This window comes from Magallana gigas, chromosome 10, assembly GCF_963853765.1.
Source record: "Magallana gigas chromosome 10, xbMagGiga1.1, whole genome shotgun sequence".
NCBI lineage: Eukaryota > Metazoa > Mollusca > Bivalvia > Ostreida > Ostreidae > Magallana > Magallana gigas.
In genome coordinates, this window is record NC_088862.1 from 11,714,028 (window position 1) to 11,738,579 (window position 24,552).

The 24,552-nt window shown below is 32.8% G+C and overlaps 2 protein-coding genes across 2 annotated transcripts; both read left to right on the forward strand.

Moving 5' to 3' along the window:
• The first annotated feature begins 8,757 nt into the window (after nt 1-8,757).
• LOC136272274 (uncharacterized) lies at nt 8,758-16,561 on the forward strand. Its single transcript, XM_066073610.1, has 7 exons — nt 8,758-8,821; nt 11,607-11,867; nt 12,276-12,395; nt 13,148-13,402; nt 13,874-13,966; nt 15,211-15,389; nt 15,903-16,561. Exons 1-7 carry the CDS (start codon nt 8,758-8,760, stop codon nt 16,128-16,130), a joined length of 1,200 nt encoding a protein of 399 aa, XP_065929682.1. The 3' UTR covers nt 16,131-16,561.
• Nucleotides 16,562-19,186: 2,625 nt separating this feature from the next.
• LOC105328976 (transmembrane protein 19) lies at nt 19,187-24,532 on the forward strand. Its single transcript, XM_011430066.4, has 6 exons — nt 19,187-19,403; nt 20,011-20,121; nt 21,065-21,202; nt 21,838-22,095; nt 22,772-22,987; nt 24,217-24,532. The coding sequence occupies exons 1-6, from the start codon at nt 19,319-19,321 to the stop codon at nt 24,381-24,383; spliced, it is 975 nt and encodes a 324-aa protein (XP_011428368.3). The 5' UTR covers nt 19,187-19,318; the 3' UTR covers nt 24,384-24,532.
• The last annotated feature ends 20 nt before the right edge of the window (nt 24,533-24,552 follow it).

Sequence of the window (24,552 nt, forward strand, 5' to 3'; positions counted from 1 at the left end):
TATTTGAAATCCTATAGAAAATCTCCCGATGCTAATTATAGCGAGTGCAGTTCGCCGGCGCGCAGCTCCGGCGCGAAGCGAGCTCTACCGGCAAGGCGTGTGTGAATAGAAAAATCGGACTATTTGCACATTCATTCAACGGATTTTTTTGGCGTCAGTAAATCGGACCAGTAATGCATTGTTTTAATCGTCCCAGTAGTTCTCTGTAATTATGGTTTCCCATTTCACACTCGCACGAGAACAAGATAAAAGACTATGTACATGCATTGTAAATAACACAACGCCAATTTCCATTACTTTTAAGACTAACGGAGTTATCGTCCTTTCGAGTGACGTCACAATGGATTTCTTGCACATTGATCCGACTGAATTTTTCGGAGTCAGTAAATTTCGACCCACAATGCAATTCCTCAATGTCGGCCGGTCTCACTAGACTGGATACCATCTCGCGAGAATCAAAGTAAAACTTTTGAGAAACAGCTAAATTGTGTAATTTCCAGAACATCATGCTTTTTAAGTAAACAATCAATATTTTTCGCGTAGTTTTTTCTAGTGTGTTTTCAAAGAGACAGACTACACTTGACCGACGTGAATTTTGACGTCACAATAAGGGGAAACAACTCTAAGTTGTTATTGTAAAGCTGCTGAAATATAAATACCAAAATCTTCTCAAAATCTTGCAGAGCTAACGAATCGAGACATTTCTTCAGAGATAGGAAACAGCTGTAACTTGCTCTCATTTAAATGAATGCTCACATTTATTTTATTCACTGTATTTACGGTAATTTCCAGGAACGTTTTTTTAAATGGGGCGTGGCACCATCATTCAAAAAATCTTCACAAGCAAAAAGAAGAAGAAAATTCTCAAAATTGGAAAATTTCTAATCGGGGTGAGGAATGGGGAGTGCGTGGTATGCCTTTAGCTCTTTAGCTGCTCAAAAGTGTCTTTATTTTCACTACTATTTACGGTATAACATGCTACCGGGGGATCCATTTTCCTTATGTGGTCAACAAATTTTTTTATGCGTACATTTGATTTCTTTTTAAACGGGGGAGGGGGGATTCTGTGATAAGTCAATTTTTATTTGTTTAAGAAAAATGTCTGCTGCAAAAAAAGAGGAAATATTATGTTAAAACATTATGTTAAAATCTTTATTATTCAACAACATTTTATCTGAGATAAATTCTATACTGGCGTGCGACCAGTATATAAACAATCTGATCAAAATCAGATTTTTGATCCGCTCCGACAAATTCTGATGTCGCTACACTTTGTTCAGCGACTATCAGAATTTCGGAGCGTTATTAAGATCTGATTTTAATCAGATTGGTATATAGATAAATAAAAATCTCATGAATTATGAATAATAAAAATTTTACTGGAAAATTGGTATATTTATTTTATTTTGCATTCTTCATTTACGTGTACTTTACGTCACTACTTTTATTTTTATTGATTTATCATAAATCATTTTTTATCACCTGCTGCGCTCGCCCCAACGGTCGCACCATAAGACATATTATAATGTTCAATGTAACATCAATTTATTAAAACGTTTAAGAACATTCTATGTTTCGTTTTTGGAGAGAAGACGTTATGTATTCTTTATAATTTTTTGTCAAAAAAGGGAGAAGATCCAAGATGAATCGGCAGTTTCATTCATCCTTCCTATAGCATCCAATATATATGAGGCAATCACGTGCTATGTATAAACCAATGAAAGTGTGACATTTCAGTCCAAGGGAAAACAATTAACAATATTGTATATATCATATCATACAATACTATATCATAGGAATCATGTTACAACCAACACATCTATCAAGCAGGTTTAAGTAAGGTGGGAGGTTTTTTTTTAGCATCCTTGATAATGGAAATCAGGCTCTGCATCTACCTCTGCGTTTCATTTATATAATTATAGTTAAATCAACTATGCAAGCTATTAACTATAAAACATGACCTTTTTGAAAAAAAAAATAAACCTCATCCAACATCCGAAACCCATGGATCAGATTCAGCATTCAAGAATGGCAGGTGCATCAGTATCATAAGACACATCATCAATGCAAGTTTGGTGAAGTTAGGACAAGAAATAACTAAGATATCATCATCAGAGGGCACCTGTTTCAAAAACGTTGACCAGCTTTTAAAACTTTAACCTCCTCCAGTGTCTGAAACCTATGGCTCAGATCCAGCATCCATGCCTGTCAGGTGCATCAGTATCATAAGACACACCATCCAAGCAAGTTAGGTGAAGTTATGACCAGTAATAAAAATGATATATTTTTAGGACCCTTGACAATAGAGATCAAGCTCTGCATCTGAAGCTACCACTGCAATGCATTCATTTATCAACTATGCAAGTTTGAAATAATACTATTAGCTTTTAAACATGTGACCTGTTTCAAAAAACTTAACCTCATCCAGCATCCGAAACATATGGCTCAGATTAAGCATCCATGTTGTCATTTGCATCATTATCATAAAACACACTATCCATGCGAAGTTTGGTGAAGTTAGGCCTAGTAGATACTAAGATATAATCAACAGAGGGCACCAGCTCCAAAAACTTTAACCAGCTCCAAAAACCTTAGCCTCCTCCAGTATCCGAAACCTATGGCTCAGATTCAACATCCATGGCTGTCAGGTGCATCAGTATCAAAAGACCATCCATGCAAGTTTGGTGAAGTTGTGAGTAGCAGTAACTTAGATCTTGCTATCAAAGGGCACCTGCAAAAGAAACTTAAACCTGCTCCAAAAACCTTGACCTCCTCCAGCATCTGAAATTCAGGACCCAGATTATTCAAGTCTTTCAAGTTTAAAAGTAGGTCCAGATGCATCATCCATACAAGTTTAATTTGGTGAAGACAGGTCAAGTAATAACTTAGATCTGCAACAAAAACTTTAACCAGGATCCAGACGCCGACGCCGGGGGTAGAGCATAAGATCAAAATAGTTAAGTTTCACCATAGTCTTTGTTACCTTGGTAACGGAATAGCCTAGCTAAGGTTTGATAGCGTATTGCTCCCTGTTTTACCAAAAAGCATAAAATTATGAAATGTAAACGTATTTGAAGACTTCGCGTGACTTCCATAATCTGGTTTCTGCGGATAATTTTTATTGGATACATTAATAGGTTTATCTTTGTTGTTAGCAACAACACTATTTACCACTATGCCATTTTCTGTAATAGAAAATGTTAAATACTGGCATGTTCAAATATACATTGGTATGTATTTGGTGCTTTTACCAAAACATGGATGTTATTAACTAAATTTTATAGGTATCTCTAGGAGACATTCTTTCCGCCCAATATATAGTTAACGTTATTTAAATGAGCCAAATTATAAAGTTATCGTATTTTAAAAATTCGATCATTTTTATGGTTTTTCATGGTTTATAGTTTCAGTACTTTGTATGCAGTCTAATACGATTCCATAATGCCATTAAACTACGAAAGCGATAGATTTTCACCAAGTTACTGCACCTCAAAGAAAATCTACGAACATGAAGATATGATAGATCGAGCAACAACCAAGAAAAGAAACTACAAATTGAATGCAATATTACCACCCCTACCATACTGATTTTTATATACAAAAAAGCAATAATGCTGTTTAAGATTTTGTTGAACAAAAATTCAAATCAATCTGAATGAATAGTTTATACAGCAGGGCCCGGTTTTTCGAAAGGTGGTTAACTCTAACACCGTGTTAACTCTGTGTTAAACTCGGTGTTAAAGTTAACCACATGGTTAAACGTTTTTCAAAAGTGTGTTAGAGTTTAACCATGTGATAACTCTGTGTTAACTTTAATCCACCTCCAGTACCTTGGTTAAAGATTTAACACAGTGATTAAATATGGCCGCCGGTGTAATTTTTTTGCCACTTCAACTGAAAAAGTTGGTCAAAGAAGCATTTTCCAACAATTTTAAAGTTTAAAAAATCTTACATATTAAAACTACGGAAAAGCAACCAACTTGACATGAAAAGTTGCAGTAATCTGTGTGATATATTTATGGTAGAAGGATTTTGCATATGGTTCATACCCCTTATGTTAAAGGACCCCTTCATTGGAAAAGGCCGACAGCAGAAAAAGGTATGTTTTTCCTTTTTTTGACCTTCACATTGGTTATATTGTTGTTGTCACTTAACACATTCAACAAAAATTTCCAAAATTATTAGTGAAATGGGTACTCTAAGTACAAAAACATTGTACAATTTTTCCTTGAATTTTTAAAACATCAATGAGAAAAGAATTTTAGCTTCTTCATAGATAAATATTGAGTTAACATGTTAGCATAATTTTATTTTCAATGTTGGTTACTGCATATTAAGATTTATCTCCCATTCTCCCTTTTGACAAAATGCAAGTGGTGGATCATGAGCATTTTTAAAACATCTAAATAAATGTTATGTTCAGTCAAGCAATGGTTAAATACTAAAACTATCCTTTGGAGTTATTGATATGATTTTTGTGTACATGTATGTCATATTATATTTTCCTTTTTTAGGCACGTAGCATCAGCCCCCCCCCCCCCCCCCCCCCGGTTAGAATATTGAATTTTTTTTTTTGCTTCTCAAGATTTTTTGAATAAGTCTGCCGGCCCTTCCACTTCTTCCACTTTCAAAAACGATGCTGCATGCATGTTTTTTTTTAAAATTAAATTTCTTAAGAATAATTGCATTAAAATCTGTCGAAGCATTTAATTTCTAAAACTCCATACTGGCGTGCGACCAGTTCTCGCCGAGTACCATTTCTCGCCAGTACATTGTGACGTCATTTTATCAACACATAAAATTATAGATGAAAAATGACGTCACAATGCACTGGCGAGAAATGGTACTCGGCGAGAACTGGTCGCACGCCAGTATAGTTTTATTGATTTATTGATTGGTATTTAAATTTGACCTTATTTATTTCATTTCACTGGGCAGATCCTAATTATCATGATGCACATATTTTAAGTGTATATATTGCATATGTATTTTACATTATTAATAAATATATTTCTGACAATTTTTAAGTATGTTTATAATTAAAAAAAATTATTTGTACTGTATTTTTAAATATAAGAATTATTAATTTTAAGATTTGAAAGACAGAGAACATGGCAGGTGTGAAAAAAGTATTCTGCTGGCCGGGTGACACTAACTATACTTGGTACCTAATTCTACCAAAGCCATATCTCATGAGGCCCACAAACTGCAGCCGAGGAGAAATTTTAAACCCAACATGCTTACCAAGACCAGAAGTGAAATAGAGAGGTTCTTTTGTTCGCATAAAGGTGTGATTATATTAACTTTTTTTTACTGAAGGTTGGGTATCTTTAGTTGTAGTGACAATTTTTCAAATTATCACGGTATTTCACAAACAATATATAACAGAGCATTCATATGCTTTAAGACTAAATATTTTAATATTACCTGAAAATTTCAAGGAAACTATTATTACAATGTACATTTACTGTACTCTCAATCAAAAAACCTGATTATTCACCATTACTGAATTATAAAGGGATTAATGTCACCTGGATGTGAACTGCTCTGCTTATACCAAAATCATCATCAATATGCATGTAACTCATATTAGACTCATATGCATACAACAGGGTACATACATGTATACATAAATCATTTCTGATTATGTCCATTTTAAACAAAATTTGCAGTCAGAAATGTTAAATATTTGTCAATAATGAAGTGAATATGAATTCAGTTCAGTCCCAAAATATGACTATATTTGTCTTTATTTCACATTTGTTGTCTTTTTGTATACATTTTATCCTCTTTAATTCACAGATTTGCATGATACAGGAATTATAACTGTCTGCATTGTTTTTATTGTAGAGGACTTGGAGACACTGAGAAAGATGAGTATTTGATGACAACCAACCTCTCTAAGCCTCAAACACCATGCCCCAAGAGAAGGAGAACAATTATTGTGACATTCATTCTAATAAGCTTAAATCATAATACACATTAGTAAAAAAAAATTGACTTTTTTTTGTCTGTCTGTCTGTCTGTCTGTCTGTCTCTCTCTCTCTCTCTCTCTCTCTCTCTCTCTCTCTCTCTCTCTCTCTCTCTCTCTCTCTCTCTCTCATGTAAAACAGTAAGTTGATTACTTTATATTTGTACTTTTATAATATAAAAGTTGAGATTTTCATCCAAATATGAAATACCTAATAAATAATCTAACTTTCAAGTATACACAGAATGTTACACATAGATGACTCAAATTTGTCTATAAAGTCCTCGTATAAAAATATGCATTGATACTAGGAAGCCTCTGATATAATTACCCTTTTATTTAAAGCATATTTTTCTTTCAGATTTAGTTTACATGGAAACAAATGCAGTTATCATTGAATACAAAGTGTAAAAAAAAAATCAAGTCCTTAAGCTCCTTCCTGTCCAAAGGTGAAATTTTATATATACATGTATTTACATAGTTGAAAATCACCCACCCCTTTCAATTGCCTCAATTTACATTACATGTAGGATATGTAAATGAACATTTTACATAAATTAAAATAACATCTGCTATAATAACTACCTTTGAAATGATCAAGAAGCAACACTATTTTTATCTTTGTATTGTATTTCTGCATCAAATAAGTAGAAAAACATGTAAAGTTTGAACATTTTTTTTTATTTCTTATCCGTCTCCAGCTATTCGGGTGTGTTTGAATTTTATTTTAATTAAAGGCAGGCATCACACTGGTACGTCTTTTTCTTAAATAATGTTTGAAAAGGTAGTAGAATTTGAAACCAGAATAAATAAGATTTTCATTAAATATGATTGCTAAGCTTACTTTTAATAAAAACAAGAAATTACATGCAGGACAGCATGTATATTTGTCACTAAAAAAGCTACAATTCATCCAATTTATCAAAATAGGTCAATTTTTAGTGTCAGTGATACTTGTTTTTAAATATGTGCGAGAATTGACACAAGGAAATTGCCACAAGTTTCATAATATAAGGTGAAAGATTTCAAACCCCTCCTTTTCATAAAAATCAATACTTAGGGTATACATGCAAGGGTATTTCTAAGAGAAGTGGTGCTTTTATAATGATAATATCATGTAGATACATGCAGTACTGAATAAGGTTTCTTATTATAAGAGGTTGAACAACAATTGACCTCTAAAAGATTAAAAAAGATGTTTTGCTGAAGAAGAACCATATGATTCTATGTTAAATAGAGTAAAGTGGAAATAGTGGGTTCACTTAAATGACCATATATTTCTTTAACCTCAATGGAATTGGCAATATGGGGTATACTTTTTCTCAGAATTGCATAAGCTTTCTTATTCTAAGACAGGATGTCTTTTCATAGAATGTTAGTGTACGGTAAACCCTATAAATTAATTAGAAACTTTTTTGAGCCTTTGGACCATGTTTTATTATACATGTACCTTATTAATTTACATATTGAAAGGAATTTATAATGGTATTTTGAAGCTATATTACATTGTACTTTAACAGTGTTATATAGACAACAAGAAAAGAAAGGATTTGGAAAATTGCAGACTTTATAGGATTGAACCCTGGAAATGATATAGATGTTCAACATATACTTATATTAATAATATTTTACTAAATTCAAACTTATTGAAATTCCAAAGCAAAATCTTCTTTTTTCTTCATATAAAGGAAGTAGAAATGAATTATGGGTAACCAAGTGATTAGCAAGTGGTGAACTCAGTTAACACAGTGTTAGCTAACCAATGCATTAAATTACTTTTGATCAACAGAATTTAACCACTGCGTTAGCTAATCACTTGATTAGGATTTAACACGTCGTTATCCTTAACACAGTGTTAAATTTAACCACCTTTCGAAAAACCGGGCCCTGATGAGTAAACAAGTGGCTTTGTTGGTACTCTAGTGCCAAATGAAGCGCATTAACTCGATATAATAAATTCAAAATCTATACACCAAGTAATAAGTAAATTTAAAAATCAATTCTGGAAGAAAAACGACATGGATTTTTTTCATCCATTTAGAACAAGTTTAATTAAGATGACATTTAACCAGTTTGTCAAGCATGCCACTGAGGAAAATTATCTTCTTGAAAAAACTTGTTAAGGACCTTAAAAATATATGTGGTATTTTATTGTATTTAATTTCCACTTGAGCAAGCCTTATTTGTAAAGCATCTACAACCCGTAATCAGGGAATGTTTCATAGGTATAATGACCCGTAAAAAATGTATTTTTTCCCACAAGCTACATACAGGGTATCTCTTTTTTATGTACAATGGTTATTTGGAACAATTGTATTAGTTTATCCATTAATTTCATAAATGTAAATAAGAGGAAGTTTTTACTGTCGCTAAAGATGTAATACGATGAGTCTATCTTTACCCGGAAAAGTAATTTGTTGTGATCAACCATTTACGGAAATGTTCACTTGATGATTATATCAAAAACAAACTTTATTACAATGTTTTAAATTTGTTTATAATCATAATTGGTAAAAAAAAATTAAAACGTACGTAATATTTTGCACTTAAAATGGGACATAAAAGAGCTATCATTTCCTTATTTTTAATATTTCTGACTTTCCATAATAGATTTTTAGATAAAACTAGTACAAACCTAGTGAACCAAAACACGGTAAATTAAGTATATTTCCATTTGTGATGTGGACCATTAAAGATTAATTTTATTTTCCGTCTGCAAAGCTATAGATTAAAAAACATTCGATACTGTGACGTTTAGAAGAATTATGAATTTTAGTGCATTTATAATGAAAGGAACAACGGTAGTGAAGCAAATTGCTTTGGTCACCTTCATTTTAATTTTCAACCAAGGTAAGTCTTTACGTTAGATATTATAACTAGATAGTTTAACTGCACAGTATTATTTAATGTATTCTGATATTTTGCACATAATCATTTAACATGTTGATTTATAAAAAAGAAACGAAATTTGTAATAAAAAACTTAATATTATATATTATATAAGCAAATAATTTTGAGATGAAAATTTGTACCAACTTTTCCTTTATTTCATGTAAGGAATGTCTGATTGGTACTGAACTTTTTTCATTTAATCATGTAAAACTTAAACTCCACATCTTAATCGTCACACTCCCTGTAACCATCTTGGTCTTAAACTTTTGCTTTTCCATATCACTTACAACTATTTTAAATGTTGACAATTATAATTTCGATGTTCTTCAGAAGATATTACTGTAAATATAATCAAAGTACTGAAGTACTGAGGGGAGTTGATTTTATTGATTATCATTTATTTTAAAAGCAACTTATCTTGCATGGCAATAAGTTTCTAGTCTGTATTTGAATTACGCACTTTTTTATGTTATGAATTTTTAGACTTTTCCGACAAGAATATCAAGAAACCTAATATGAATCACGTTGTGTAATATTTAAAGACAGATTTCAAACTTTGTATTGGTAGTCGAAACAATTCAAAAAATCGTATGGATCCAAGCACTATTGATATCGAACTCTAGTCTTGTTCAACCAGACGCTCGGCTGTCTCCATTAATCAAGCAAGAGAGCCTCTCTGCTTGTCGAAAAGAACTATATATGATAAGAGTTAAATTTGGCCCCCATAATTCACCATTTTTTAAAGTGTTTCGGGTACAATAAAAGGTTATGTTATAATTTAGAAGAGTTGATATAAAATATATTTTTCACATATTTGTTTGATTTATTTGCACTCACTTGCAGTATATGACGTCAGAAGTGACGCTATTTCTATAATTTTATCAAAATCAGACGAAAATTGACATTTTTCTCATCTTTTTACGAATGGGAAATATAGAGCGCATGCTTGAACCTGGACAAATTTTTTGTCACTTATTAGACTTGGCTAAATACATCTCTGATTAAAACATTTTGTTGGTTCAAGCATGCGCTCTATGTTTCCTGAAAGAAAAACTGCTTGAAAACAAGGTCTTTTATACTAAAATGCAAAAATGGTGGGAAAAGGTTGTCTTTACAATGCCGTATTTCTAAATTATGGGCACTTGAATAAAAATGAAAATTAAGTAAAAACATTACATATATATCTGTACAAAGAAAACAAAGAATTACAGTGAAATAATGATATTCCTTTTAGGGGGCCATTTAAGGCCCATACCATATATAGTTCTTTATGGAGACAGCCGAGCTTCTGGTTGATCGAGACTTTATTACAATGTACACTCTGGCGTAGGAACACGTGAGACTACAAAAAAATCTAAATTGTTAGTATTATAAAATCTGACTATTTTCAAAGTGTTTATAGATAAGTTTCCTTGAAAAACAATGCTTCAGCATACGTTACATCGAATTTTTCTATTATGTTCAAGAACAAAGTTTTGTCAGCGGCGATGATTTGTGCTTAGGTCAAAACACTGTTTCACATGCGGTTTGCCAGAGTAACTGAATAGGAGAGTTGATTTAAATCAACTCCCAAAAACTCCTTTCTCGAGGGGAAAAATAAAATAAATCAGAATAATCTCAAGATTTGTTTACATTGTGAATTATTTGATATTAGTGGCTATATAAATCTTAAAAGGAAATTATAATTTCTTGCTGACACCTCTTTGAAATTGCATTAATCCTATGGGATAGATCGATATTGAGATTACAGGCCTCAAAATCCGCCGACCGCTTGTTGATTTAAAGCAATAATTAGGCAGCATTTGCTAAGAAATTTGGCTTACAACTAATGTGCATTTAACAGATCAAATGCCTGTAAAAATACGGTTTGTCATAAGATTTGTTAGCTATTTGAGTCATAGATGGGCATTGTTTCTTATGTGAAATATGGCCAATTAGTTTCTCGTTTTACAGACAATTATATTTTGTGACTTCTTTGAGGCAAGTTCTGTTACAGAATAAATTGTTTATGTGTCTTATGAACGAATAAGTTAGATATGATATAAGATTTGGCGCTGCTTTCTTTTTGTAACTTCTAAACATGTCTACGTCGGTAATTAGTAAATTTAGAATTGTCACATAATAGGCGATTAATCATTCACTTGAATAAAAGTATCATATCTATGTAGTGAAGTTCCAGCAATAAATACACATGAATACCTTTGAAAACAAACGTCAATTTTAAATTGTTGCTATTTCGTGGCCATCGAAACTTCATTTTCCTTTAAATCAATTATGAAGTCATAACTGTTCTACATGTAACATCAAAAAGCACTTTAGATTTATTTACTAGATCTTATCCTGAAGAAAAGTGTATTAAGGCAAAGCATGCCTATTTCATTTTTTTCTAAATTATATCCCCTTTAAAGAAGGGCTGACCCAAATTAATTTAAACTTTAGGTTTTTTATCTGTAGGATGATGTGTGCATAGTTTGTTTGAAATTTAAGCAGTAGTTCTTGATAAGAAGTAAATAATATGAAAAAAGTTTACAGACAGACGGATAATTGCACAGACGTACATAAGAAAAAGAGACATGAAAAGCTGACTTATACTTTCAGCTCAAGCTCAAAATGGATATATAAACATATTCCAATCACAAATCAAGTTCCTCAACATACCTTGTATTATGTATCAAAATATATCAAAAAATAATAAAATTCCAGATATGTTTGGTGCATTTATAAGATTAATATTATTTTGCAGGACTAGTACGGTCTGAGTACATTGTGAATGTAGCATCTCAATTCACTTGGGTAAATCCTGGGGATAATTATGTGACAAACTGCAATATCCCCGGCCAAGGGGCCCTCGACATTATCAGTAACTTGAAGGTCAAGTGGCTCCACAACAATCAACCATTGACCAGTCTGTGCGAGTTTCTGTCAATAGCCCTCACCCTGAAATACAGCTGCAAAGTTTTGGATCCACAGCAGAACAACATTAGCCTTGAACTCACAGTATTAAGTGAGTATGAAATAAACCCTACATTTTAAGAGATGAGATTAGCACTTTGGAATCGAGAAAAATGAATCAAATTCTTTAGGGTTACTAATTATCTAAATATAAAAGGGAAAAAATTGCGTCGATTTGATTTCGCGCAATTCTGTTGATATTGCATACTGTAGATTCCTTATTTTACGCGAGTACTTAATTTTGCGATTCAACCGTTTTTGACCAACTCATGAGAGCATGAAATCGCGAATGCCAAATTTTTATTATAATAGTTTCATGTAGTTTACGTATGTCCGAAAAATGAAAGAGAGATTTTAAAATTCGCGAGTTGCGCTTCTCGCGATTATGATAGGTTTTTTTGTGTGAAGGGAGATTTTGATCAAGGATTTTTTAATATTGACGAGAAGATATATTTTGTAGATGTTCACAAAGCAGATGCAGGCAATCTAACCTGTGAGGTGAATGAGAAGATCAAGGAAGGTGACAAGTGGGTCAGGAATGAATTGGTGGCCATAAAATCTGTGCCTATAAAAGTCAGAGGTAAGAAGACTAGTAATCTTCAAACGTTTACAAAACCTTTTAGAAAAGCGAATGGCAGGATTTAGGAGAATCTACATAAGAAGTACTGTAAACAAGATATATGACTGTAAATCTGCAACCTTTTCAAAATCTTCTGTAGGATGTGATTTAGGAGATATCTTCTCTACAAGTACTTTAAACAAACATTTATTACTCACCTCCAGACCTTTTTATAAAATACATTATTTTCTAAGTGGCTTGCAGTAAAAAAAATCATCTAAATTTTATGGTATAATATAGTGTCATTTTTTGCTCTTGTTTCAGTAAGTAATATTGTACAATAATTACCCTTAAAGAACCTACATATGTATTAAGAATATTAATGCTTCCATAAATTACATTGTACATTGTACTATAAACCTTATGTATTTTCATAAGTAATATTGTACTATCACTTTTATGGCACCTATCAAGACTAGTTTAAGAAGTTTTAAGGAATTTTCAACATTACAGATAAAATTGTATTTTCACCATTACATACCAAAATCATGTATTTTCACGATAAGAGAGCTTAATTTCGTATTTTTTTTTTTTACCAATAAATAGCCTATTTGTGTGTGTGGGTTTGTTTTTTTTGTTTATTTACATTAGAGGGCCTAATATTGTACTTTGACGATTAAAGAGAATAATTTTGTGCGTATTTTTACCATTGGGGAGTTTAATATTGTATTTTTACCATAACAGACCCAAATATTGTATTCTCACCATTACAGAGCCCATTAAGAGCATGGTATTCAGGTTTGACCACAACAATAACCAAAATCTCATGATCACCCTGGAAAACAATGAGGGCCTTCACCAATGGGAAGTCTTACCGGGCAAGTACGCCCCCTCCTGTGAGGTGATGGGCAGTATGCCCAAAGCCAATGTCATGATCATGATGGGCGACCAGATGATGCAGGGGAGGATCGTGGACATGGGAAACAATATGGGCACGCAGTTCTTTGCTGAGGCGACAGTGTTCAGAGGTCAGTAGTTCACTCTGGTATTGGGATGAAGTTAGGTGTGGAGGAATGATTACTAGCAAGTCCATCTGGTTTGGATCTTTGGGTCTTTTGGTAATCGTGACATATCGTGTTGATTGGTCATCATTGGCCACGAATTTACGTGTCCTTGAAACTGTTACACAATCAGTAAGGTTATAGTTGCTTAAATGGAGCCTTTTGATAAATTTAGTAGGTGAAGATGATCTGATATTTTTGCTTTTGTATTTCACTTATAAATTGTATTTTAAATTCTGCACTGTTTAATGCACATACCTTGCCATAGATTATATTTAGTTACCCCAAATAATACGTAAATGCAACAATTACAAGATATTATTTAAGTGCTCACATATTTTAAATGGTATTTAGTACGAAGCTGTATTTGCTTGGATGATTGAAAGAAGTGCAATAATTGTTGACTTGAGATATAGGTTTGTAATCTGAATTTTGCAGGCATCAGCCATATTAATGTGATGTGTATTGCAGAAGTTGATGGATTACCCGGCTCCAGACGTCAACGAACCTATCAAATAGTGTTCAGACAAAGTAAGTAGCTCTTTTAATTCAATACCAGTGTATTAAATTATTAAAGCAATAGACAACTTTGAATGAATTTTAGTAAAGATTTAAACAACGAATGCTTCATGCAGGTAAGAGGATATCTAGCATTGTAAAGTGTTGCATGTTATGTATTTTTTTTTCTGAAATATTCTTACTTCCTTCTTAGCATGGATGAAGAACCACAGAAAGCATTGTAATGTATATATTTACACTGATCATCATCATTATATCTTTTATGCCTGAAAAATGAGTACAGTTACGTAAATAATAATCGTTGTCAATTAGAATATTACACAGATTAATAGGAATAGCAAATTGTTCATACACAAGATGGTTACGATGGACATTGGTAATCGCAACTATTTGGAAATGTTATGTCAGCCAATGCAAACTCGTGGAGTTCACGCTTTCAATTTAGAACCATTTTAACAAGACCTTGGACTTTCAGTAGGAAGTAGCTATCTATTTCTTGCGTCAAAACAAGTTAAAGATGACTCTGTTTCAAGCGAAGTTTGACCGATTGCGTAGTCTAAGCTCAAAAGCCAGACAAATCTTGTTAATTTCAGAGAGCTTTGGCTGTGTGGCTGACAAGCTCTTGTTAAAATGGTTCTAATTGAAGTTTCGATTAATGAAGAAATGATCAAATAAGCAATAAAGAAACAAGCAAAGTCGATAGGAAAAACACAAAGAAGGCATCAATGAACAATGTTAAAGTTATCTAAGAAATAAACAGCATGATAAACAGTTCACTGGCATCTAAAACTGTACTCAGCTTAAAGCTGAATACCACTGGTAAATTGATAAGCACTGTCGGCCATATTTCTCTTATCACAGCTATCCTGCAACCCCATATAAGCCACAGACCTCTATACAGTTTAAAGTATTTTGGTGTAGAGGTCTCACCAGTGTGGACATACATCCATCCTCGCTGAGTTACGCGGTCGCAATAAAATTAACAATTTTTAACACTTTCCAAGCCAGATCATCATCAAATAAACAGGTCAATGCATTATTTAGAAGCAGAATATGCATATAATATAAGAAATAAAAGCATAAAATCCAAAGACCACGAAATGGATTCTACACATCAGTCAGTTTCAGATGAGCAATTGGGTGTAACAAAATCGAAGGGTTTATGTACATGTACACGTGACGGCACGTGCCTGTTTATGAGCGGTGTTCAGCTTTAAAGGAAACAAAACTATTAACTGATTCTGTTTTCTTTACAGGAGATCCTAAATTCAGGTGTACCAATACATCTGCTATTGTTAACAACAAACGACACATAATTACATGTGAAGTGTACGATGTTGAGGGTATTTCTTGTAACAAAATCAGCTGGAAGCGAGGAGACACTGGTGAAGATTATAGTCCCGGCAGCTATAAAAATATCATTGTAACGTGTAGGGTGAGTCAACTCCAGCATTTTACAGTATAGGTTGAATCCTTGTTGAACGGTAGTAAACGGCCAAAAAAAAGCCAGCTTTTTTTTTTAACTGAAAAATGACTCCATTTGCAGGACTGACCTGTTAACGCAAAGCAAAAAAAAATTGAATTATTAAATTTAAATATTGCACACATGGAAAGACTGGGAACAAAGTCACGTGACGTGTAATAAGGCAAACGTTACTGTGTAAACCTATACTTAGTATCTAACTCAATTAATTAGTTATTCAGTGTTGACTGATGCTAGTTATTACCGTACTTCTTGTATATTTAGCGTATTACTCCGACGAAAAGTTTGTATATATATATATATATATATATATATATATATATATATATATATATATATATATATATATATATATATATATATATATATATATATACAATATATATGCAATTACTTTTGTTTACATTTGTTTACTCTCTAGAAATAGATATTGTGTCCCTCTTGCAAAATATTGTTTTTGAGCAGGAAGTCACCGATTCCAGGATAGAAACAACGCTGGAAATTCTGCAGGTGACTGCTGAGTATTTCGAAACAAATTTCAGTGTCATTTGCAACTATCCGCTGTCAAAGACAATAGAGTACCAGCTTAGCATTCCTGAAGGTGGTAAGATTAGTTGGTCTCTTTTAGAAATGGAAAAAATATTGTTTGATTCTTGTGTTCATTTTTTGTCTATATTGACCTCAGCTTTGTAAACACACATATATGCATTCAAAGGTTTGTGGATTTCCTTGCGAAGACGACATATTCTATGTGGATATGCAATGCAAAGATCGACAGGAGTCTTGAGATGTATTTAAAAAATAATGCATTTTAGTAGTGTTTGTTTACAAGAGATGAGAGACTTTTGAAATATTTTGATTCGTTTTGGTTGAATTAATAGTTTTTCAACGCCACATACATTGAATGAGGGGAAAAAATCGACAAAAGAATTAAAAAATAATCTTTTTGATATGATCTTCTAAAAAAATGCAAACAAATCATTTTAATGCGACCGACGTACATTTGTAGATCAATATAAATACTGTATAATGTGTTATATCCACAGAATGGACACTGTCAATCAGTCAATTGACTGTTAACTTAAAGTTAACTCAGTGGCAGAGCTCTGCCATGCAGTCATCTTTCAATTGACTGGATGGCAGAAATTCATCTTGTGATATGAGAGAGAGAGAGAGAGAGAGAGAGAGAGAGAGAGACACACACACACACACACACACACACAGAGGCAGAGACAGAGATTGACGACAAAAGATCATGTGAAACAATTTCCACACCATTATTGAAGCCTTACCAAGTTCTGGGTAAGACAAAAAGGGGTAAATAACTGTGCTACATTCTTTTTTTTTTAAAGGATATTCAGTTGCAACTGAACCTTTATAATCAGTTTAATAGAGACGTTATAATTTTACACAAAACACAAAATTCCGAAATGCATCATAATAATATACAAAGGGTAGCGTTACGCTTTATCCAAGGACTCAACGAGTACCGTATTTCATTTTCTACGTCAACTGTTGTTGTATAGAAGAGTTCCTTTTGAAAAGGAACAGAATACTTCAAAGTATGCTGACAGAATGAAAGGTAAACTGTTAAATTATTTTAAAAAGCAGCAAAGTAAAACATTAATGTGATACCCAACTATTTAGTAGAGTCATTTGCTATGTCTGTCTTTTATCGTAGATCTCTTACAGAATAATGTTTTGGCTTGGTCTGACAAATGAGTTCAGCATTCCGACTTGAATGTGGTTGACGGTGTGAAGACAGAAGCAGGATCAATCACTTTGGTCCATGAGTTAAGAATTGACAGTATAGCATTTCTGATTTAATTGTTAGGTGAGAAAAACAACAGAAATGTAAGTAATGCTTCAGTTTTGATGAAGTGAGGTTTATATGTTACATGTATGCATGTTATTTGACTAAAGTTACGATAACCTGTTTTTGGAATAATAGAACGTTCAGCTATTTCAACTTCCAAACACAGATATTATTAACATTCATCTCTCGTTGGGTATTTTGAATTAGAGTTGAACCATGAAAAAAAAGTTAATTTGTGGGGCATTCTTGATGTGTTTTTTTTCAGAGTTTAGCGTACCTATGTTATATCTTGAAGGTCGTATGTCGATGACGTCATATACTTGTATGTCCGGGGAAGAAAGAAATTCCGGTCGGAATCTTTTAGGAAAATTTTGATAGAATTTTAGCTATTTTGACATAGTTTCGAGCAGTTGATGTGTCCATCTATTGTCATTACATTTGAGATTATCATTTTAAATACGTTTGTAAATTCTAAATGGAATTCAACGTTGTAACACAGTACATAAAACATTTGATTAAAACTGAATTTTACAATCTCCAAAAAAACATTTAATCAATCACGACTCTCTTTTATTGGGCTTGGTCACAATTTGAGCTCAAAATTTTCATAATTTTTTTTTGGTTAATTTTTTGATTCATAATGTATCTCTAATGGTCAATCATCAAAGTACATGCACATGTATAACGGAAAGAAAAGAGTTCACGGTTCATTGTTATGTAAACAAAGTTAAATTTCAAGCCATTTTCTTGTTGATATATTTGGAACTGAAAAGAAAATGACGCGTTAAAAATAGATTGAACACAACAAACACTACATGTAGTAACCATTTATGTGTGTTTATAACAAACATGCAAACCGAAACAAAAATCTACTTGAAATGGAAGTTTTGATATCTAAATCAACTTGGCTTTACATCCATATCAAAGATGTTGGATTTAATTTTTTTTTTAATAAAAAATCATTTTGCGTGACTATTTTGAGAGAGGGCGTTTTCAGCTAGATGGCGACTGTTTACATACTACGATTGGAAATGAATATCATTTTATTCTAAATTGTCCATTTTATTTCATTTAGAAGAATGATTCCTGAAAGAGTTTTACTATACTTAAACCTCTGTCTATAAATTACTTCAACCTTTGCCTTCTCAGAATGTAAAATAGAAGGAATATTCTTTCTAGCCAGTCAATATTTTGCGTTGAGTTTAATTGATCTGATGACCCGCGCTTGGCCTAATTCACTAATCTTAGGCTTTCAACTGGAAACAGAGTTCGATCTGCGGATAAGGTTATGAGTTTCGATACAAATATATTCTTTTTGATTTCTTACACAATGGTTTATTATCATTAACATTTTCCAGTGTTTTTGCCTGTGATAAAGCTACGTATCGATTTTGTACTATATAACTCATAAAGTCAAAAACGTATCAATACGCCGGATGTTACGTTTGAATTTCATACAATTTTATGTTATTTTAAAGGTTAAATGATCACTTTTATCTATACAATGAAGAGTAAAAAAATTAAATTATAAGCAATGAATTCAATATTTATTAGTTTTATACGATATAAAATGGTTTGAAACAGTTTACGCTTTTTTATAAAGCGTAAACTGCCCCAAACCATTTTATATCGTAGAAAACAAATAAATATTTAATTCATTCCTTAATTGTGAAAGTTTAACCAGATAAAAGGACAATAATTTTTGACGATTTTGCAAAGTTAATTTACTTGTGAAGTTTCTCTTGCTATCAATTAATTAATTTCCAGATTGGTATTTTCACTTTCTTTTTTTCTTCACCAGTTTTGATATACTGGACCAGGTATATATATACACATATAAAGTGATTTATAAAATTTTATACAGCCTTCAACCAAGATTTATATTTCATATAAATTATATTTGGGATTTTGATGCATTTTTGTTTTGATTCCTTTTATGTGATTGTTACATTTTCAACCATGTTATTTGTTAGATAATAAAAGTGGAAGTGGAAACCAGTGGGCCGAATAAACGGGGGGTCGAACTCTGTTAACATCAACACCGGTCTGAAAGTGAAAGTAGAAAATGTGGCTGTTGTTACTGAGCTTAGTTGCGCCTCTGAGTTTGATTTGTTGGCTTATCACAATGTTCTATAGCTATGTGCATAATGGTAAGTATGTTGTTTGTCAGTTAAACTGTGAATGCACTGTAGACAAATAGAAATTGTTCGGGAAAAGGCCTTCGTATTGCACAAGCTATACAAGTAGATCAGAGTCCGACATGTTATTTTTTTAATATAAAAACTATTAATATGAACAAAAATAACAAACCATTATGTATGTCTCTTAATAGCTTGAGCATCTGGTTCTTTTGTGTGTGTGTGTGTGGGGGGGGGGGGGGGGGAGGTGTGGTGTGGTGGTGTTTTGTTTTGTGCTTTACTTACAGTGTAAAAAAAAAATCAGTTTCGTTGTGGGTTTTTTTCATAATTAAAAAAACACTTGGTGATTACATGTGTCATTACATCTGTAATATGCCTTTATCTGGTTTTCCATTTCTGTTGATTATCATTTAATTAAATGATATATTGTCTAATTTATCATTACTGGTCGGCAAGTTAGCTGTATAAGAATAGTACGTACTAGGCCTACTTTTAAACTCTTAAGTAAAATGATTTTTTAAAGAATCATATCCATATCATGATATGTATACCAAAACATATAACTTGTACATGATTATACACATCCATCTGATGACCTTCTGCATTTTGTCTTATTTAGACACTGTGCCGGTTTCTCCAGTGCGATGGATGATAGCCATAGTAGCACCAGTTGTCATAGCAACCTGGGGACTGAAGAGAAAAAGTCTGGATAGATCAGGTGCTATAGCAGGTATGAAAAAAAACATGAAAAAATTTATTAGCTTTTGAAGGGGGAGTAAATTATTTTATCAAGTGAAATTTTCTAATAGTCAAACATTCTTCTTCTTCTACCATATATCAATGTATCAATGAGGCTCATCAGGATAATTGATTCATGCTGCTCTTTTGTAGGAAAGAATTGAAATAGTTATACTCTGTCTAAAGTTTCTGTTTCCACCGCTTGATATTTCATTAATCATAAATACCTTTGATTGTGCCCAGACTACATTTATCCACTAAATGAAAGAAGTCCACATTATCTGTTTTGTAACGCCCCCTCTACCGCTTCAGAATTCAATACACAGCCAAAAATAGAAAGTCTACTGGGATTTTGCATTGCAAACCCATGAAAGTACCTGGATGATAATGTTGAAATATTATGTGAGGTATTCTGAGTGACTTCTGAATGTAGATCTAAAGGATGTAAAATTTTCCCATTATAAATCTCCGTAAGAAATCTGTTTTCATTCCTATGAATTTTTCCGGGTGAAAAATGATAATGTGTCAATGAAGATAATTATTTTTCCCTTTCATCAATTTCAATAGACTGAAGTACTTCTTTCACAGATATGTGTATTTTCATAAAAAAATCGCCCAAATGTGACGGAAACAATAGCTTGGAACAGACTATAGGAGAAATGTGATGCATCAGCAATTGTTTGATTAACTTCATAACAGATTATGATAATCTACCATCTAGAACTTCCCCAAAGAATAATCTGACATATAAAAGCAGTAGTCATGTCTGCATTTACTCCGAATGGGATTATTGTTGGAAATGACTACTTAAATGCATCTTACCAAAACACTTGCGATTCAGAAACACTTAATTTTATAAATTAATCTATGGATAATACGTGTAATATCTATTGTTCATGACATTGTATAATTATACAATCATCTTTTATTTCCAGGTCTGGTGGTTGGTTTCATTCTCACCATCAGCAATCTGTGTTTTTTCTCATCTCTTCTAACATTCTTTGTAATGGGGTCAAAGGTTACCAAGTTCAAGGCTGAGCAGAAGAAAAATATGGAACACAACTATAAAGAAGGTCAGTATCTATAGAAATTATTTGGTACCGGTAAATATCATAAATTTATTAAAACATTATGTCTTTGTGGTTTTTGGTAATGGAGTGATTCATATTATTGTACACAGGGTTAATTTCGCCCCATGTTATTTTTGCCCTTCTTCACTTGCAAACAGTTTTGTTCCATCTTGAATTCGTCCAAACAAAGTTGTATTAAAAGTGAGATAATTTGAGACATTGGAATTCGCCCAGTCTTAAATTTGTCCACTGACAAAAAGGGCAAATGGAGCCAAAATAAATTTCTCTGTATACAGTAAACTTATGCCTAGTACCTGGTTTTGAATGTTTGAAAGTTGTTCAGCATTCAAGTATGTCAGGGGTTGTATTTTGTCACTTACTTAGTACTTATTCTAGCTGTCAGCAGCCTGTCAGCTTACTTCGTGTTGTGTGTTGTGTCTTTCAGACATACACCATTATATATGTGGGCATTTCTACTCATTTGTACCAAATATCAAGTCGAATTTAAAAACAGCTTCATTAGCATTAATTTTTTACTATGTATATTTATTAGGGTCATGACATTGCAACAACACATCAATGTATGAATATGAATTGTGTTTAGTTTAAAAAAAAAACCCAAAATTTATTCCTCACAGGGGGCCAAAGGAACTGGGTCCAAGTTCTATGCAATGGTGGCATGGCGGCCATATTTGGCCTACAGTACATGTTCCACGTGGGCTGTAGGGAGGTGGTGATTGACTTCTCCCACCACTACTCACCCTCCTGGCTCGCGGTGTCCGTCCTGGGGTCCCTCGCCTGCTGCTGTGGGGACACATTCTCTTCCGAGCTCGGTGCCGTGTTCTCAAAAAATACTGAGCCCAGGCTCATTACCACATTCAGGAAGGTCCCTAGAGGTGTGTATGAATAAAACATGGTCTTCTCTCTCTCTCTCTCTCTCTCTCTCTCTCTCTCTCTCTCTCACACACAAAAAAAGCCCTTCCGTAGCTCTGGAAAATAAAATACCCCTCACAAATTGAATATCTTTACTGAATATAGTAATAGATAGCTATTGGAAACACACCTATTATGAATTAATGCTTAGAAAGACGTGTTATTTCCCTAATCCTTAACATGTTATAGAGTCATGGGATGAATAAAATATTACATGGAAATTAAGTCCCTGGCCCTTCACTACAGGTTTAATTTACTGCATGATCTGTACTGCAATATGTGGAGTTTTTTCATTATAAATTATCAGGGCCAACAGAAGATGAAATACATGTATCCTATTTCAATCCTGAAAAATATATATATGATATGGAGTCATAGATTTGCTAGCTAGATTAACTTTGATTATACCAAGTTGCATAAAAAATGTTTTTGCCTATTTAAGTCTTTAATTATATGAAAAAGATTGTAGAAAGAGAAATAATCTGTTGTAATACAAATTTACTGTTTCTATCTGGTTTTTGAAATCAGATCAAGATGAGAAAATAATAACCTGTTGAAGTCAATTGAGGAGCTAGAAAACTGATCACTATTTATTTGTATCATTTTGCTTTGACAATTTCTGGGTATGACTATTTTCAGGGACCAACGGTGGCATCACCCTGATAGGAAGTTTGTTCAGCATGGTTGGAGGGGGACTTGTGGGTCTAGCTTACTACATAACACAGATTTTTCTACTCAGAGAATCCTTTCTAGACAGAGGACCCCCTCAGTGGCCTCTCCTGATAGTGGGGCTCCTCATGGGGATCATTGGTTCAACGGTAGACTCACTTTTAGGAGCCACTTTCCAATACTCAGGTGATTTTTTTACTTAGATATTATTTTACAATGAAATTTACGCAAAACAAAAGAAATAATTTTTCTGGTTTCGTCTCTGCAAGATATGCTCTAAAATCAACTGCAAACTTTTTTGGAGTTATCTTTCTTGAAATAAAAGATGCTTTGGATTCATTTAATGAACTATACTTATATATTCTTTTTAAAAATAAAGTTTATCACAAGCATGCTCAATTTTCTTCAGTTCTAATGAACAATATTGTAATCACTTTGATATTCATTTCGCCTGTTTATTCAATACTATCACATGAAATAGGAAATGAATCAAATGGATTTCACATTAGATGTACATGTAAGAAACTATGTCTTGTGATCATGGACTGCGGCAAAAAAAACACCACAAAAAACAAAATCATTATATTTTGCTCATTAGTTATTGGTTAAAAAATTATGATATCGGATTGCATGCGCCAGTTTAAAAGTAGATCAAAAGTGTTTTTTTTTATTCTCGGAAAAGGAATATTATCTTAACAACAACAGCGAGGTTGTGTTTCTTCTGCATCCTTTCACTTTCAGGTTGTGCTCGAAATACAATACATAAATGTCTAGTTAAATATTTCAACCAAACTATGTCAACCTATATATATATATATATATATAATAACGGTGTGACCGGTAGGGCGAGCCGATATCGAACGGAAAAAAGGGGGAAAAAAAGGAAACTCTACTTTGAAAAGGAAAGGAAAACTTCTCACTTTTAAAGTTGACTTTAATGATAACTAGAAGAACTTCTAAATTCGTCAACGTAATAACAAGGGGTGGCAAAATGGCTATGATTATAGATAAGTTATATTGGAGAAGGGGGTCTCATATATACATGTAGCTGCACACCTGTAGCTGAACAAAAAATAAATTGGACTGACAGGTTATCAACATGAACAACCACAATTTAAAGACACATTGAATAAATTAAAAGTGTTGAAAGTTTCATATTTTCTTCTTTTTTTTTAGGGGGGGGGGGGGGGGGAATGAGTTTCTTCAATTTATTGCCATATACATGTAGTATATATATTATACATGTACATGTATTAATTTTAGTATTTATCTTACTATGTACAATGTATCAAATTTCTTTTAACATTTTTTTAAAATGAAGAATTAATTTTCTCTATTCAAATCTTGGGATAAAATTGGAATATTCATAAACGTAATTACATGCATATCATTTACTTTTCCATTTTGATGCATAGGTTTCCATCGGAAGCGGAAGTGTGTTGTTGAACATTCCGGAAGTGACGTAGACTATATTTCCGGGATGGAACTTTTGGACAATCATAGTGTTAATCTATTGTCGTCACTGATTTCCGCTTTGATTTCACCCAAAATAGCGTTTGAACTATGGCGTTTATGCAGCTGAGTTGTAAACACGGACGGAAGTTAGGAATTTTACAAAATTAATTTTTTTTTAAACCAAGGAAAAATAGGTTCAGAAATTACGGTGCCAAATGTGTTTTAAAAAGATCTCACAATTGATGTTATGACAGACCATTGTTAGCTGTAAAATTCGTCGTATTGCAGTTGTTATT

Coding starts and splice junctions, on each gene's coding strand:
- LOC105328976 (XM_011430066.4), top strand. CDS start 19,319: ATGTGGCTGTTGTTACTGAGCTTAGTTGCGCCTCTGAGTTTGATTTGT. Junction 21,203..21,837: donor GGAACACAACTATAAAGAAG/GTCAGTATCTAT, acceptor TATTCCTCACAG/GGGGCCAAAGGAACTGGGTC. Junction 22,096..22,771: donor ATTCAGGAAGGTCCCTAGAG/GTGTGTATGAAT, acceptor GACTATTTTCAG/GGACCAACGGTGGCATCACC.
- LOC136272274 (XM_066073610.1), top strand. CDS start 8,758: ATGAAAGGAACAACGGTAGTGAAGCAAATTGCTTTGGTCACCTTCATT. Junction 12,396..13,147: donor TGTGCCTATAAAAGTCAGAG/GTAAGAAGACTA, acceptor TCACCATTACAG/AGCCCATTAAGAGCATGGTA. Junction 13,403..13,873: donor TGAGGCGACAGTGTTCAGAG/GTCAGTAGTTCA, acceptor TGAATTTTGCAG/GCATCAGCCATATTAATGTG.